The sequence below is a fragment of the Geotrypetes seraphini genome, chromosome 9, assembly GCF_902459505.1.
Source record: "Geotrypetes seraphini chromosome 9, aGeoSer1.1, whole genome shotgun sequence".
NCBI lineage: Eukaryota > Metazoa > Chordata > Amphibia > Gymnophiona > Dermophiidae > Geotrypetes > Geotrypetes seraphini.
The window spans coordinates 156,447,263-156,464,894 of NC_047092.1; the positions used below are offsets into that span (position 1 = coordinate 156,447,263).

Below are 17,632 nucleotides of genomic sequence, written 5' to 3' on the forward strand. Positions count from 1 at the left end.
GCTTGCCTAATAGTTATTCCAGCCCTGCCAGCATCTTGTGTCTGACAGTGGCCAATGCAGGTTCCCTGTGCCCACCAGGATTCAAAAAGTAAATCTGTCCCTTTTTGCTTTTAATTGCACCAAGTGATCAAAATGCCTGCGATGCACTGCTCTAATGGCGGCGGATGACACAAAGGGCTGCCTCTCTCTCATTGCCTGACTGGGGGAACCTGATCAGCAGTAGAATTCATTTGCCTGCCTATAGCTGGTCTAGGGATAACGGATTGTCTGGTCAATATATGCCTTCTATGAAGTCAACACTATACTAAGATGGATAGGTGGATGGTTGGCTTCATAAACGACTTAGAAGAAGAAACAAGTACAGTGGTACCTCGGTTTACGAGTGCATCAGTTTGCGAGTGTTTTGCAAGACGAGCAAAACATTCGCAAATTTGGTGCCTCGTAAACCGAGTGCGCCTCGCTGTACGAGCACCCCCCCCGAGAACCGGCACCCTCCCCCCCGCGATCCGGCACCCCCCGCCGCCACCGGCAACCCCCCGCCGCCACCTGAGATCCCCCAATCCACCTGAACCCTCTTCTTACTTCCAGTGTAGCCTCCGCATCGGCACCAGCATGTTCTGTGCCCGAAAATCTGCTTCCTGTGCCGGGCCACCCGGCAAAGGAAGCAGATTTTCGGGCACAGGACATGCTGATGCCGGTGATGCCGATGCGGAGGCTACACTGGAAGTAAGAAGAGGGTTCGGGTGGGTTGGGGGATCTCAGGTGGCGGCGGGGGGATGCCGGTGGCAGCGGGGGTGCCCGATGGCGGCGGGGGGGGAGGGTGCATGATGGCGGCGGGGGGTACCGGATCACGGGGGGGGCTTCGGGGGGGAGCAATGCCGGTTCTCGGGGGGGGGGGGCAGCGCTGCTGGCCTCGGGGGGGGGGAAGGTTTGGGGTGGGAACATATCAAAGCAAGTTTCCCTTACTTCCTATGGGGAAACTTGATTTGATATACGAGCATTTTGGATTACGAGCATGCTCCTGGAACGGATTATGCTCGTAATCCAAGGTACCACTGTAATTTAATCAAGTTTGCGGACGACATAAAACTGTGTAGGGCAGTTGGGTCACAAAAGGACAGAGAAGAACTCCAGAGAGATTTGAACCAGCTAGAGAAATGGGCGGAAAAGTGGCAGATGAAGTTTAATATAGAAAAATGCAAAGTGATGCACCTGGGTAAGAAGAACAAGGAACATGAATACAAAATGCTAGGTACAGCATTGGGAAAGAGCGATCAAGCAAGGGATCTGGGGGTACTGATAGATAAGACCCTGAAGCCGTCGGCTCAATGCGCAGCGGCAGCAAAGAAAGCAAACAGGATGTTGGGCATGATAAAGAAGGGAATCACGAGCAGATCGGCGGACATCATAATGCCGCTTTACAGAGCTATGGTCAAGACCACACTTGGAATACTGTATCCAACATTGGTCTCCTTATCTGAAGAAGGATATAACCCTGTTGGAGAGGGTGCAGAGGCGAGCCACGAAGCTAGTAAAAGGCTTCGAGAATTTGAGCTACAATGAACGCCTCGGAAAACTGGGATTATTCACCCTCGAGAAGAGAAGGCTGTGAGGGGATATGATAAAGACTTTCAAAATACTAAAAGGATTCGACAAAATAGAGCAAAAAACATCGTTATTCACATTGTCAAATGTGACTTGGATAAGGGGTCATGGACTGAAACTGAGGGGCGCCAGGCCCAGGATAAATATCAGAAAGTTCTGTTTCTCACAGCGAGTGGTGGACGCTTGGAATGCTCTCCCGGAGGAGGTTGTGTCGGAGACCACCATTCCAGGATTCAAGGGCAAGTTGGATGCACACCTTCTTGCAAAACCTATTGAGGGGTACGGGTAAACAGGGTCTTTAGCAGGGAACACCGGGATTGGCTTCCGCGTGTGCGGGTCGCCGGACAGGATGGACCTAGGGTCTGATCCGGTGAATGGCATTTCTTATGTCTTATTTTCCTGCCAAATTTAACAACTTCAAATATCTACATTTACTGTTGTTAACCAAAGGGTAGTCGAAAGCTGCAGAGTGAACTGAGTCCAGTGTTTTAACCAACCTTTTCCCAATATATATAACTGATAATTGTATCAAACGAGAGGCATAAATGACAATTACAGAATATTGTCTGATGATGGGCTGTACACATACTTGTTCATTTCCCAGTAGTTACCTAGAGTTGCTATATGGCTCCAGAAAAGGGAGAATGAATTGAGACATCTGACTTTTACTGGCATTGCTTTCAATGAAAGTAAAACCCGGATGTTTCAATCCATCCTTCTTTTTCTGGAGCCATATGGTAACCCTATAATAACCTAACAAACATGAGCTCACTACAACTATTGGCAATTGTATATTTTTTTATATTAGATAATTCCATGTCTTCAATTTCATCTCCCGGCTGCAGAATTAAGGCTATATTTGAGGAAAATAGCCAAGCACAAAAGAACCTTAAATAAACTTAAAAACTGGGAATTAGCTCAATAATACTCAAAGTACTTTAACATAAAAATGAAGTTACACGTTCTTTAAAAATATGTGCACTGCTCCTTCTTTAATACCATTTTACTATGAATGATGATTTTATCTTCTGTAATCAAACGTAAGAAAGTTCTTCTTCACCCGGAGAGTGGTGGAGAGCTAGAACACTCTTCCGGAGTCTGTTGTAGGGGAAAATACCCTCCAGGGTTTCAAGACTAAGCTGGACAAGTTCCTACTAAACTGGGACGTACGCAAGTGAGGCCGGACTCATTTAGAGCATTGGTCTTTGACCTGGGGGTCGCCGCGTGAGTGGACTGCTGGGCAGGATGGACTACTGTCTGACCCATCAACAGCAATTCTTATGTTCTTATTTGGGATGCAAATCATGCTGCAATTTAAATTTTTTTGCGGACAGATTTTTACTTGCATATAACTTGCATATTTAGCCATTTCTTTTAACCTCTTCGACAGGAGAAGCATGTGGCGCGGTGGTTGGGGTTGTGGGTTCAAACTCCGCACTGCTCCTTGTGACCCTGGGCAAGTCACTCAGTCCTCCATAGCCCCAGGTGCGTTAGATAAGATTGTGAGCCTAGTAGGACAGATAGGGAAAATGCTTAAGTACCTGATTGTAAAACCGCTTAGATAATCTTGATGGGCGGTATATAAACACCTAATAAAAACTTGAAAAAATAATGAATGGCATTTTCAAAAGGATGTGCAAATCAGAATTGAGACCTCCAGGTTAGAACATCTTAAGTTCTGCTAGGATTTTAGAACAGGATCTGCTGATTTAGGCAAACTATCCCCCTCTTTTACGAAACTTCGACAACAGTTTCTAGCGTGGGGAGCCGCGCTGAATGGCCCGCGCTGCTCCCAACGCTCATATGAACTCAATGAGCATCGGGAGCAGTGCGGGCCATTCAGTGCGGTTCCGCGCGCTAGAAACTGCTATCGCAGTTTTGTAAAAGGAGGCCTATGTTTTCTGATACAGTCACCAAACCCAATGTCCTTGGCCGTTACCCCTTTTTTGGGGGAGGGGAACAAAAAAACGTTAGAGGATTAAGGTGGCGACCTTTCTTACCCCATCATTTACAAAAGCATGGGCCGGCACGGTAAATGCTCCAACACCCATAGGAATTGAATGGGAATTGGAGCATTTGCCGTGAGGCACTCAGAGAAGTTTTCATCTTGCTACTCTTATATATTTATTTATTCAATTTTCTATACCGTTCTCCCAGGGGAGCTCAGAACGGTTTACATGCATTTATTCAGGTACTCAAGCAGTTTTCCCTCTCTGTCCCAGCGGGCTCACAATCTATCTAACATACCTGGGACAATGGGGGATTAAGTGACTTGCCCAGGGTCACAAGGAACAGCGTGGGTTTGAACCCACATCAGGGTGCCGAGGCTGTAGCTTTAACCACTGCGCCATTATTCGACCCAATATCACTTTGAATTGTCTGGCATTCAAGTAGTTAATTCTTACTTTTGGGTTCCTTGAAAAAGATTTTCGAAACATGGCCCATGTCGGGACCTGCAGAAACCCCAAAAGTTAAGTGAGAATTTTTCTTCGTTTTTGCCACTGAGTAAAAGATTTTAACTTTTGATTTGCGCTATTTAACGCTATTCACTATTCCAAACACAGTGATTGGGTGGTGGGTTCGGCTATAGGAGCTTTGGCTCTTGGCCGAATTACACAATTCAGAGTGTATGAGAATTATATCACAACATATATTTAACTATTTATGAGACAAGTAATAGACCAAAATAACATTAGTTGATCCTTCTTTTGTCATATTTTGTAAAAGGGGGGCCTTATTCCCTCCAGTGGAGAACTACACCAAAACAAGCACTTTTCTGAAATCTAGGTGTCCTGGGGACCAGGTACAGATCCAGTAGGCCAGGGATGTCAAAGTCCCTCCTCGAGTGCCGCAATCCAGTCGGGTTTTCAGGATTTCCCCAATGGATATGCATGAGATCTATTAGCATACAATGAAAGCAGTGCATGCAAACAGATCTCATGCGTTTTCATTGGGGAAATCCTGAAAACCCGACTGGATTGAGGCCCTCAAGGAGGGACTTTGACACCCCTGCAGTAGGCCATCTTTTTGGACATAGACATGCATTTCCCTTCTGACATGGGGAATGAACTTCGTTTTTGGCCCTGCCCTAAACACCTAGACCACATCCTGTTGTCATATACACCTTTTTAAGATTGAAATGCTTATATTCCAACATTGTAAAATCACGATTTAGGCATATATGCAATATATGAGTGGAAATCGTATGTCTAGGTGCATTTTTTTCAGTTGATTCAATTTAATGAAGCTTATTTCAATGTTTCATCAAACTTTTATATGCTTTTATTTAAGAACGCCAATAAAAAATAATAAAATTGTGTAGTCTCTTCCTAGCACAAGCACGAATATCTCTCAGGTCAGTAGGGGCTTAGAAGAGCAGTCTGCATGAAATGAGCTGCTGATAATCATCACTGGCAGCTCTACTTCTAGTCTCAGCAGTGAAGTTGAAGATTTCAAGTTGTGCACAGTAAATATGAATCTTTTGCTACTTTTAACATTACTTTGGCAGCAAATCTATAAAATGGAGAATTCTATAATGGCTTAAGGGTGCACCCTAAGGAAAAGAAGAACAGAACAATATAGGAAATTAACAAAGACTCAGTCCCAGTCCTTTCAAATCTCCAGATAAAGCAGTCAACCAAAACCAACTCCAGAAACTTCTTCAAAATCTTTCCAGCCTGCTCCAAAAACAAGGAATATCACTCCAGAATACTTCCACACCATGAAGACAGCTGACCGGAAAGACGACCCCACATCACAGCCTGCATCAATAAGATATACACTAAAACTAAAAAAAAAATCTAAGAAGAAAAGTGTGAAATAAATTCTTACCATATAAGCTTATGTATTAAGATCATAACAATTCTTATGTAATCCGCCTTAAACCGCAAGGTAAAGGCAGAATAGAAGTCACTAATGTAATGTAAAATACAGTAACAGGTAGAAAATTCAGACGGAGAAAAGAAAAATATAAAATTCAACACAATTTAACAAAATAAAACAAAACTCAGCAGAAATCAAAAATAAAGTAAAATAACATTCCAGTCTGTAAGGAAAAAGAGTTCAGTCTAAATAGGGTGCCACAATATTCCCAAACCAAATGAAGTCATGTAGCAGCAATCAAAGATCCAATTCCAACTTGCTAAAATATAAATTGTCTCACTGGTTCTGCCAACACTTACAGTGTTTATTGGCTCATTGCACCACAGCTGAAATGTAGGCTGTAGCTCCCCCCAAAAGCCTACAACTTCCAGAAGCCATACCACTCTCCCATACCACTCTCCACTTATGCAGGTACTTGACTACCTTGAACAATGGTTCTTGACCCTCAATTGTCTGAAAGACTTTGCAGCAGCTGGAGACTGGCTAAGCAAGTCTAATACATGAAAAAATGAAGGGACCTCTATGCACCCCAGGTACTGTTCATAAATATCCCTCAAACTTCCATCCCGACAACAGTCAGATGATATCACCATAGAGAACAAAGATATTTGGGTGATGCTGATGCTGCTGCTGCTTCTTATCAAGAAAGAATTGGGGAGGTAGTAACATTAGCAGTGAGGCATATCTTGTCTTCAGGTGTTTTTCGTTATAACAAAAAAAATTCTTCTTTGGGACAGTTTTATTCAATACAACTTAAAATCAGAGGTCTTAATCATATCATATCCATCATATTAATAGCCCATAGCACAACCATCTCCACGAGGGTCTGATCCTGCCCACAGCACACCACAAATCTTATTGGTCACTTGGGGACAGCAGGACTCCCACCAGGCTCCATTAGTAATGATCTGAGCACGTCCAAACTTGCTTCTCTCAAATCCAGTTACTGGCCACTGGGCCTTGTGACCTCTAGCTTTCAAATCTTCTGCCACTTCCTCAGAAATGCCATCTTCTAGAAACAATTGCCATACATCTTCTGCAGTGAATTTAAAAAAAAAAAAAAAGGTCAATTACACCAACACAATTTATTGCTGTTGGAACAAACTTTGGACCATTTACTGCTATTGTTCATCACATCGATATATACTATTTACTGCATATTTTGCCAGCTGGATTTGTTTTTATTGACTGGTTCATGCATTGCAATAAACTTGGTTGATCCAGCTCATCAACTCCACTTTTCGTTTTAGTTTTGGATATGATCCTATCTGCTTGCCATTTTTTAAAGGCTTAGTTAACTCCAAAAAAAAACAGGGTACTAAACAATTGAAAAGTGAGAGATAGCAAAGTATTTTGTATAAACACACACCAAAAAAATCTCTCTCTTAAATTGAATAAATGTATTCAATGTTTCTCATATGCTCAAAGATATGAAGCTTTGTAAGGAATTAACCCCATCTCGGAGCTTCATATCCACTAACAAAAGTTTTGTGGTTTGTTGTAGTGTCTCCCCTCCTGAAGCAATTAAAAGTGAAACTCGAGTAGAGGGGCTGGCTAGGGGTTCATAGACAACGGCGTGAAAGACAAAGGCGCACCCAGACAATTGAGTGCAGCGCGGAGGCGCACGCCGCTCAAAATTACTGTTTTTAGGGCTCCAACGGGGGGTTTTGTTGGGGAACCCCCCCACTTTACTTAATAGACATCGCGCCGGCGTTATGGGGGGTTTGGGGGGTTGTAACCCTCCACATTTTACTGTAAACTTAACTTTTTCCCTAAAAACAGGGAAAAAGTTAAGTTTTCAGTAAAATGTGGGGGGTTAGAACCCCCCACACCCCCCCCACAACGTGGCGCAATGTCTATTAAGTAAAGTGGGGGGGTTAACCCCCCATGCCCCCCCGTCGGAGCCCTAAAAACAGTAATTTTGAGCGGCGCACACCTCTGCGCTGCGCTCAATTGTCTGGGCGTGCCTTTGTCCCGGCGCATTTTTGACCTGACACCCTGGCTAGGAAAGATGCACTGCACGATGATTTCAGTTGGTGGATAAGAGCAGCAAGGTCTAGAGCAGACATGGGCAACTCCAGTCCTCGAGGGCTGGAATCCAATCGGGTTTTCAGGATTTCCCCAATGAATATGCATAAGATCTATTTGCATGCACTGCTTTCAATGCATAATCATTGGGGAAATCCTGAAAACCCGACTGGATTGTGGCCTTCAAGGAGGGACTTTGAGATCCCTGGGTTACAGGGACTGTGAAAGTGCAGTGATGGTCCCGATGACAACCTATGCTTGCTTTTATAAGTTTTGAGCACAGTGGTTAGTGGTCTGAGCACTTTTTAATAATACACATATTTTGTACAATTAGTGATTAGGAAGCTCTGTGAAAGTACCGTATTTTCACGCATATAACGCGCGCGTTATATACGATTTTACAAACCGAGCATAACCATGTGCGTTATATGCGTGAGCGCATTTTACAATTTTTTTTTTACATTGCGGGACCGCCGGCAGAGGAAGCAGCAGGGCTCACTGGCATCGCGAACCCACGGTTGGCTGCTTCTCCACCGCAAACGGTGGGGGGGGGGGGGCTAGGGGATGAATTGGATATCGGGGGGTGCGAGCGGTCCTTCAGGGTTGGGGGCCACCGGTCCTTCAGGGTGGGGCATCAGGCTTTCAGGGTGGGGACAGGACTTCAAGGGGGGACAGGCAGACCTTTAAGGGGGGACAAGACTTCAAGGGGGGACAGGCAGACCTTTAAGTGGGGACAGGACTTCAAGGGGGGACAGGCAGACCTTTAAGGAGGGACAGGACTTCAAGGGGGGCAGAAGGAGGTTTTAATTCAATGAGCAGCATGCGCGCTATATATTAATTTATTTACATAAATTTCTTTTTCCCGCGCGCTAAACCCGTGTGCGTGTTTTACACGGGTACGCGTGAAAATACGGTAATAAGAGCATACTAGCACAGGGCCATGTTTAGCAAACATTAACATACGCTAACTGGAGCTCGTATATCGCTAACTGCCGCTGTGCCCTCAGAAGCGAGATGGATACAGTAGTGGTTAGTACATACTAACCTATTTAAGTGCACACTAACATTTCATAAACATGGCCTTAAATACAGTCTGTAATTAGCTGCTATGATTTTCAGTCTAAGTAAGCCCCCTCTTTGGAATATACAGTAAATCAGGAGGATTAAAGGACTGATAACAACAAACGACTACAAATATTTTCGCAAAGAAATCAAAACCCACCTATTCAAAAAATGTATACAGATGGCTTAACCCCATCCAGACCCCCCTCAACGCAACTCCCCCCTCCTCCCCCCTTCACCAGTTCCCTTCTCTTTAGCCTCAAGCATGTCAACTGCTTCCCTACTGATATATATACTGGATCAGCACTATTTCCTATTTGTACAGCATCTTGTAGCTCTTGAAATATACAGCTCCATTATTCTTGTAACTTCTCCTGGAAAGGACCAGAATTCTCTCTGTAATTATCCTGGAAATGTCCAGTTGTCTCTTTTGTAATCCGCCCAGAACTGCAAGGTTGAGGCGGAATAGAAATCAGTAATGTAACTGATAAAGTATATCCATGGATATTCAGATTCAACTGAAATAAAATGCATTTTCTGAAAATGTTTGTTCTTTTTCAGTTGCAATTCTTTGGATATGGTGTCATAATTGGGTCCATTCTCTGTTTTTGATTTTATACCAGTATTACCATTAACACAGAAGGAAACTGTTGGACCTATCAGCAAAGTATCCAACTATCTTTGATTGCAAGTCTATTAACTTGATTTATGAACTTTTTAATGGATTTAATTAGCAGTAGCACATTTTATTATGGAGCTTAGAGGCAGAAATGAGTGAAAACAAGGGATCAGCCAGCTTCCAAAGGCACAGGCGGGAATGGAGAGATCCAGAGAGGGCTCGTATAGGGCAGATGCAGCACACAAAGAGTTCAACCATAGCCGAGAGGCTCTCCCCAAACATAAAAACACTGGAACATGTTGTTCTGTTAATAAGAAAACCAAAAGGCATTTTTCAAGAGCTTTCACCCTTAACGATACTACAGCCGTGGATTGTTTGTCTTTTGGCTACTGTGATTTATAGGCTGCTATGCTAATTGGTTTCAGCATTCAGACTTTCCTGAAGACAGAACCTCCAAACTCTCATCAACTATCTGTACGCCAATGTGTCAGCTTGACTGTTTATATTCCAGTAATTAACCAAGTAGCATTTTATACAGGATACCCATCTGGATGCATGGATTTTATATTCACATTACCACTGAAATCAATGCATTGTTATATTTTAATTCTTGACATTTATACAGCTTTTTAAACCAAAATGCTATGGGTATTGTTGAACTAATGCCCTAATTTTGAAGTTTACTTAAGGTTCTTTTGGGCTTCAAGTATAACAGCTAGTAATGATTGTTTTAGTCCTGTTTTCTGTTATAAAACCATCTCTAGATGTAGACATCAAACCGTTTTCAGAATGTACAAGGAACAGGAAGAATCTTTATAAGCAGCTACAAGTATGGCAGAGGAAACATCAAGAAACAAAGATAATGAAAGAATATAGGAAAACATGCAAGATCAGCACACACAGCTTTTCTCTTCAGGGCAGCCCCACTGAAACCGGGAGCTGCCCCAACGAAAAAACTGCTTCTCCTGCCGCAGGAAGGTACTTCGGGCCGCGTGGGAGTCCAGCTCCGCCTCCCGAAGCCCCCTGCAGAACAGCACACACAGCTTTTCTCTTCAGGGCAGCCCCACTGAAACCGGGAGCTGCCCCAACGAAAAAACTGCTTCTCCTGCCGCAGGAAGGTACTTCGGGCCGCGTGGGAGTCCAGCTCCGCCTCCCGAAGCCCCCTGCAGAACAGCACACACAGCTTTTCTCTTCAGGGCAGCCCCACTGAAACCGGGAGCTGCCCCAACGAAAAAACTGTTTCTCCTGCCGCAGGAAGGTACTTCGGGCCGCGTGGGAGCCCAGCTCCGCCTCCCGAAGCCCCTGCCAAATTCAACTGATTTCTTCGGGAGCAGCCCTCTGCCTTCGGGTGCTGCTCCTCAATTCTCAACCCGGCTGCCTCTGCCAGTTTCCAGAACGACCGGGCCGGCGTGGGAGCCCTGCTCCGCCCCCCCGATCCCGCAGGAGGACAACTTACATAAAAAGACACAGCGCCAGCACTCGCCATTTTCCAGCACGACCGGGCCGGCGTGGGAGCCCTGCTCCGCCCCCCCGATCCCGCAGGAGGACAACTTACATAAAAAGACACAGCGCCAGCACTCGCCATTTTCCAGCACGACCGGGCCGGCGTGGGAGCCCTGCTCCACCCCCCCGATCCCGCAGGAGGACAACTTACATAAAAAGACACAGCGCCAGCACTCGCCATATCCCAGCACGACCGGGCCGGCGTGAGAGCCCTGCTCCGCCCCCCCGATCCCGCAGGAGGACAACTTACATAAAAAGACACAGCGCCAGCACTCGCCATTTTCCAGCACGACCGGGCCGGCGTGGGAGCCCTGCTCCACCCCCCCCGATCCCGCAGGAGGACAACTTACATAAAAAGACACAGCGCCAGCACTCGCCATATCCCAGCACGACCGGGCCGGCGTGAGAGCCCTGCTCCGCCCCCCCGATCCCGCAGGAGGACAACTTACATAAAAAGACACAGCACCAGCACTCGCCATTTTCCAGCACGACCGGGCCGGCGTGAGAGCCCTGCTCCGCCCCCCCGATCCCGCAGGAGGACAACTTACATAAAAAGACACAGCGCCAGCACTCGCCTTTTTCCAGCACGACCGGGCCGGCGTGGGAGCCCTGCTCCGCCCCCCCGATCCCGCAGGAGGACAACTTACATAAAAAGACACAGCGCCAACAGCGCGCCGCTGTTCGGCGTGCCGACGAAGGCGCACGACAAAGGCGCCTGCGCCTTAGTGAGCGCCTTCGTGGAGCACCTGAGAGGAGCACCTGAGAGGAGCACCTGAGAGGAGCACCAGCGGACCTTGGAAACGGGAACACCAAAGCCCCAGAGACCACTCCACCAGACCTCCTGCCGACTTCCATTATAAGGTAAGGAGCGAAAGATCCCCGCTCCTCCCCCTCATCCAACCAGGACTCTAAGAGAGAACCATTCACTCTACCTAACACTCCGAACACTCCGAACCAGACATCAAACATGAAGCTCTCCCTGCATACACACAAACTAGCCACCCTCCTGATAATCCTCCTCATCTCTAGCTGGAAAACAACAGCAAACAACTTACCCACCACAACCCCAACCGCCAGTACAACCAACTTCCAAATTCCCAACAGAATACTCACATCAAGAAACCCGAGCCACCACACCAGCACTCAACACCCCATCAATGTAATCTGGAGAAGAAGATCAACACCTCCGAAAACAAAATCTCATCCAACTCCCACAACACTCATATACCCGGAAACAACTTACATTCCCCAGACCAACACGACCTCCCTTACTTGTGCCTATGTTAACATCAGATCTCTAGGACCCAAAACAGAAAACATAAAAAATTGGATAAAAACAGAAAAACTTGACTGCCTATTCCTCACTGAAACCTGGTTAACCTCAGACACAGACCCTAGAATAAAAGAAGTATGCCCGCCAGGATACAAAATAACAGTAACCTGCAGAGAGAAAAAAAGAGGAGGAGGACTAGCAATAATATTCAAGAACTCCCTAACTCTAAACATTCTTGAGAAAACATCCACTCCACAAATGGATTTCCTAGCGTGTCAACTCACAAACCCAACACTAAAAAACTCTCTAAACTGCTTGCTCTGCTACATAACACCAGGAAACTGGACCACAGTGAGACCTGAATTTGAAAACTTCATCTACCTAAACTCACTAACAGCTGAATATAACCTCATCCTAGGAGACCTAAACCTACACCTAGAAGACACAACCTCCACACCAGCAAATAACTGTCTATCCTTCCTCAATGCCTTATCCTTCCAGATCCTAAACCCACAAACCACTCATGAAAAAGGTCATCAACTGGACATTGCTGCCTTCATGTCTCACCAACCATCCAATCCAGCAATCCAAACTCCTAACGGAACATGGTCCCCATCCCTATGGTCAGACCACTACATTTATAACTTCAACATCAATTGGACCAAAACCAAACACACACCTCAATCAAAAAAAACCACATATACCTCACGCAAACATATCGACCCAACCATTTTCTGGTCAAATGTAGACGAAACTATCCAAGACTGCGACCCAAAAAACTTCATCTCCCACTGGAAAAATGTATCCACCAACATCCTGGATGATCTGGCACCCCTACAAACCAAAACCAGAACCAGCAGGAAATCAGACCAATGGTTTGATAATGAATTACTCCAACTCAAAAGACAGTGTAGAAGATTAGAAAGAAAATGGAGAAAAAAGAACCAAGATCAAACAAAAACCGACTGGAAAAAAATCAACAAACAATACAAAAATCTACTAAAAGATAAGAGGAAAAGCTACTATACTAATCTCATAGGCACGGAAACCCAAGATTCCAAAAAAATATTCCAAATCCTGAAAGAATTAACAGACACCAAACCATACACTACCACCACGAACACACCTCCACCATCACCCACCCTCTTAGCAGAACACTTCAAGAACAAAATCACCAACACCAGAGCCACACTCATCCTTAACCCATCCCATCAAAATCCAATCACAATCCACCCTACAGGAAAAGAGGCAATCGCAGCAGACAGAATTTGGACTCAATTCCCTAACATACAATGGTCAGAATTCAACAAATTCTACAAAAAATACAGCCATGCCTCCTGTGACCTCAACCATTGCCCCTCATATCTCCTTACCACCTCTAGTGTAAAATTCCGCACCATAACTCTACAATGGATCCAATTCACGCTCACAGAAGGCACATTCCCTGCTGACCTCAGCGAAATTGTCATCACCCCAATCCAAAAAGACCCAAAAGCACCACAAAACCTCCCATCTAACTTTAGACCTATAGCCTCAATTCCGCTATATGTCAAAATTATAGAAGGCCTAGTAGCCAAACTCCTCACCAATTACATAGAGGACCATAACCTACTCCACCCCATGCAATCAGGCTTCAGAACAAACTTCAGCACAGAGACACTACTAGGCTCCCTTATGGATACCGTCAGACAACAACTTAGTACAGGGAAAAAAATGCTACTCATACAACTGGACCTATCGGCGGCATTCGACCTAGTAGACCACAACATCCTTCTACAGATCTTAGATGCAATAGGCATCTCAGACAAAGTATACTCCTGGTTTGAAGGATTCCTAAAACTCAGAACCTACAGTGTAAAATCAAACAAAGAAAAGTCAGAATCCTGGTCAAACCCCTGCGGCGTACCACAAGGATCTCCACTATCCCCTACCCTCTTCAATCTCTACACTGCTTCTCTAGGAACGCATCTGGATAATCTAGGCATAACCTCCTATAGTTATGCGGATGACATCACCATCCTCGTCCCATACGATCACTCTAAACCTACCATGACAGACAAACTTCACCAAACACTTGAAGCAGTCACAACCTGGATGGAAAATCAAAAACTTAAACTCAACCAAGACAAAACCAAATTCATCCTCCTAGAAAATGACAAGATCCAAACCACAACCATCCTAGACATAAACGCAACCAAATATCCCATCCAAACCACCATAAAACTACTAGGCATGACCATAGACAGATGCTGCACAATGCAACCGCAAATAAATAAAACAATTCAAAAATCATTCGCAATCATGAGAAACCTAAGACAAGTCCGAAAATTCTTTGAAAGAACACAATTCCAACTTATAGTACAATCCCTAATACTAGGTATATTGGACTACTGTAACATACTCTTCCTTCCATGTCCTGCAACCACGATAAGACAACTCCAAACAATCCAAAATACAGCTTTGAGACTCATCTACTCATTGAAAAAACATGACCACATCACTGAAGCCTTCATCAACTCACACTGGCTCCCAATCCAAGAAAGAATCCAATTCAAATTCTACTGCATATTATTTAAAACCCTACACGGAGACAGCCCATCATACCTGAACAATCGCCTCATCCAAGCACCCAGTACCAGACACAGAAAAACGCACTCCCCATTCATACCCCCCCCAATCAAAGAAGTAAAAAGAACAAAACTACACGACGGCCTCCTAGCCACTCAAGCCGCAAGACTGGACAACCAGATCTCCAACCTTCTGATGACCACCCCAGACTATAGGACGTTCAGAAAAGAAATAAAAACCACACTTTTCAAGAAATTCCTGAAACAGCAATAACAACACGACCTCTAAATGCTCTTAAGATCTACAACTTACCTCTCTAGCTAATCATTGTAATTATGTCTTTTTTAAATTAACCTTTTGTAATCCGCCTTGAACCGCAAGGTAATGGCGGAATAGAAATCCCTGATGTAATGTAATGTAATGTAATGTAATCAGGCACCAAACCAAGACAAGAGAAGTAGACAGAGTAGAATTTCTCCTAAGACTAACAGAATACAACTTTATGGAATTCTGGAACAGGGCAAGCAAGCTATTAACATTAGAGAATGACACGGTGAGAAAACCCATCACCGTTCCCGTCCCCGCGGATAACCGCGGAAAACTATCCCATGTCATTCTTTAGTATCTATCTTAACCTTAGTCCTTCCACCAGAGGATTCTTCAATGCAAGGCTTGAGGGTCAGTGGCTTTGCCCATTCATACTCGGATTCTTTCCTCTCTCCTTAAAGAATGACATGGGATAGTTTCCCACGGTTTCCCGCTGTTATCCGTGGGGACGGTGATGAATTTTCTCACCTTGTCATTCTCTAATTAACATGACAACTAAAGCGAGAATAGGAATGACAGCAGGAATAGAAGGCAAAGGGAGAATGGAAAGTAGCACAAGGGAATAGCAGAAGAAATCTGGAATTGCTATATGAAATTATACAAATCAGAATTAGCAGACGAGGAGAGAAAGACTCAGGGCTCCTTTTACTAAGCTGCGGTAGCGTTTTTAGCACGCGCTACAGATCAGCATGCGCTAACCCCCGTGCTACGCGAAAAAACGTACGCCAGCTCAATGGAGGCATTGGCATTGCAGCGCACGCTGAAACCACTAGTACAGCTTAGTAAAAGGAGCCCTAAAAAGTACATTCAGGAACCAAAGGAGCAATATTCAGCCAGAGGCGGTCAGTGATTTTTTTCACCGTTGGCAGAAATATATCCAGATATACAATGCTGAGCCATATCCAGATAGTGGCATTGAATATCTGGCTATGTGTGGAAGTGGCCAAAAACCAAACAGCATGCTAGGAATTATTAGCAAAGGGATGGTATATAAGGCCAGAAATATTATAGTGCATCTATAGTGTTCCATGCTGTGACCTCACCTTGAGTATTGCTTTCAATTCTGCTCACCATATCTTAAACAAGATATAGCGGAATTAGAAAAGGTTCAAAAAAGAGAAACCGATATATATGAACATAAGAAGTGCCTCTGCTGGGTATTATTTGTATGCGCCAAGCCATACAAATAATTAAGGAGAATTACTTTCTTTGCTATAATTATTATTGTACTTTTTTTTAAAAAAGTAAACTCATGTGAACTGTTTAGTTCTTATGCAGTATAGAAAAATTTTAAATAAATAAATAGTTTACTATAAGCTTCTCCACTCAGGATTTTGTAGACCTTTATCATATCTCCCTCAACCACTTTTTTTCCAAACTGAGGAGTCTTATAATCCCTAACCTTTTCTCATATGAAAGTCATGTCATTCCCTCAGTCATTTTGGTTACCCTTCTCTGTGCTTTTTCTAATTCCTTTATATCTTTTTTTCAGATGCGGTAACCAGACTTGCACATAGTCACACCATGGAGCTACTTTCCCAGATATCAAAATGTCTCCATATAATCCCAGTAGGCAAACTCCAGACTTTCCACTGAAATTATGTTTGTGAGCATTAATTTAGTCTGGGAAGGAATAATTAAAGAACTTACCTCTTATAGCATATTCCACACAGAAACGTGGAGCATCAACAGCTTGCTGGGGATTCATCCCAAACTCAGCCATATTTAGAAGCACCTTTTTTAACAGAAATAATGTATAACATGATTATAGTGAAAATCTAAAAATGCCATTATTTGAATTTACATTGTACCTTTTCAGAAACTGAAACATCTAGGACCAGGTGCACTAAACAGGACTGGTAAGGCTACGTGGGTCTGCTCCGCTCAATTGGCCGATTATAAAAGAGCTATTGATACACTAAAAATTTTGCTGAGCCAATAGGGGAAGCCCAAACAGCTGAGAGGCAGGGAAAGTCTCCTGCCACTCAGCTGCTCGGGGCAGGAAACCTTTTTTTTCTCCTTTTTAATGGACATAGATCCCCCCTCCCCCACCAATAACGGCTGTCCCTGACATCCCCCCGACAAACCGGGACTGACCCACTCTGTGGCAGCAAAAATGGCAGGAGGAATGCCCACTCCCTCCTGCCAATGGAGGCCCCCCTGCACCAGGCGCCACCTCCAAACCATTCCCTCCGCTCCCCCTTCCCTCCCCAAAAAAGGCAGGAGGAATGCCCACTCTCTCTTGCCACCGGATGCTCCTCTGAACCTCCCCATGCCCCTCCCCCCTGTACCTTTTTGTGAAGAGATCAGGAAGGAGGCTCGGTCCCTCCCAGTTCTGAGGCCCGCTGATCTAAAATGGCAGGCCTTTCTCTCCTCAGTGCATCATTTGATGCACGAGGTGGGGCCTAAGGCCCTCATTGACTCAGACACCTAAGGCTCTTCCCAAGGGGCAGGGCCTTAGGCATCTGACCCAATCATGGCCTTAGGTTCCTCCCTCTGTATGGTTTGGAATGTTATAAATATTTTTGTATTGGTGGGAAAGGTCAGCGACTGGTTTAGTGATGATCACATTTACTGACCCGATGCAGAAAACAGCTCACTGTGTGGTTTTCTGCATGAACGCTCATTCTCCAATCCGACCATGCAAATAAGCTCATTAATATTGAAATGCCATGTAAATTAACAGAGTGATTGATGCTCTAACATGGCTTCTCAATGCACAAAAAAAGTGATGATTTTAGTGATCTGAAAAAAGCGACTGGTTA

At 44.7% G+C, this 17,632-nt stretch overlaps 1 protein-coding gene across 5 annotated transcripts in view; it reads right to left on the bottom strand.

Annotated features, from left to right (window-relative positions):
* LOC117366595 (glutathione hydrolase-like YwrD proenzyme) overlaps positions 1-17,632 on the bottom strand; it is a 120,314-nt gene that overhangs the window by 38,917 nt on the left and 63,765 nt on the right. For all 5 annotated transcript variants that reach the window (XM_033958132.1, XM_033958133.1, XM_033958134.1 and 2 more), the window contains one exon: positions 16,518-16,602. In XM_033958132.1, the coding sequence (XP_033814023.1) occupies positions 16,518-16,602 (85 nt within the window). The remainder of the gene's footprint in view (positions 1-16,517; positions 16,603-17,632) is intronic.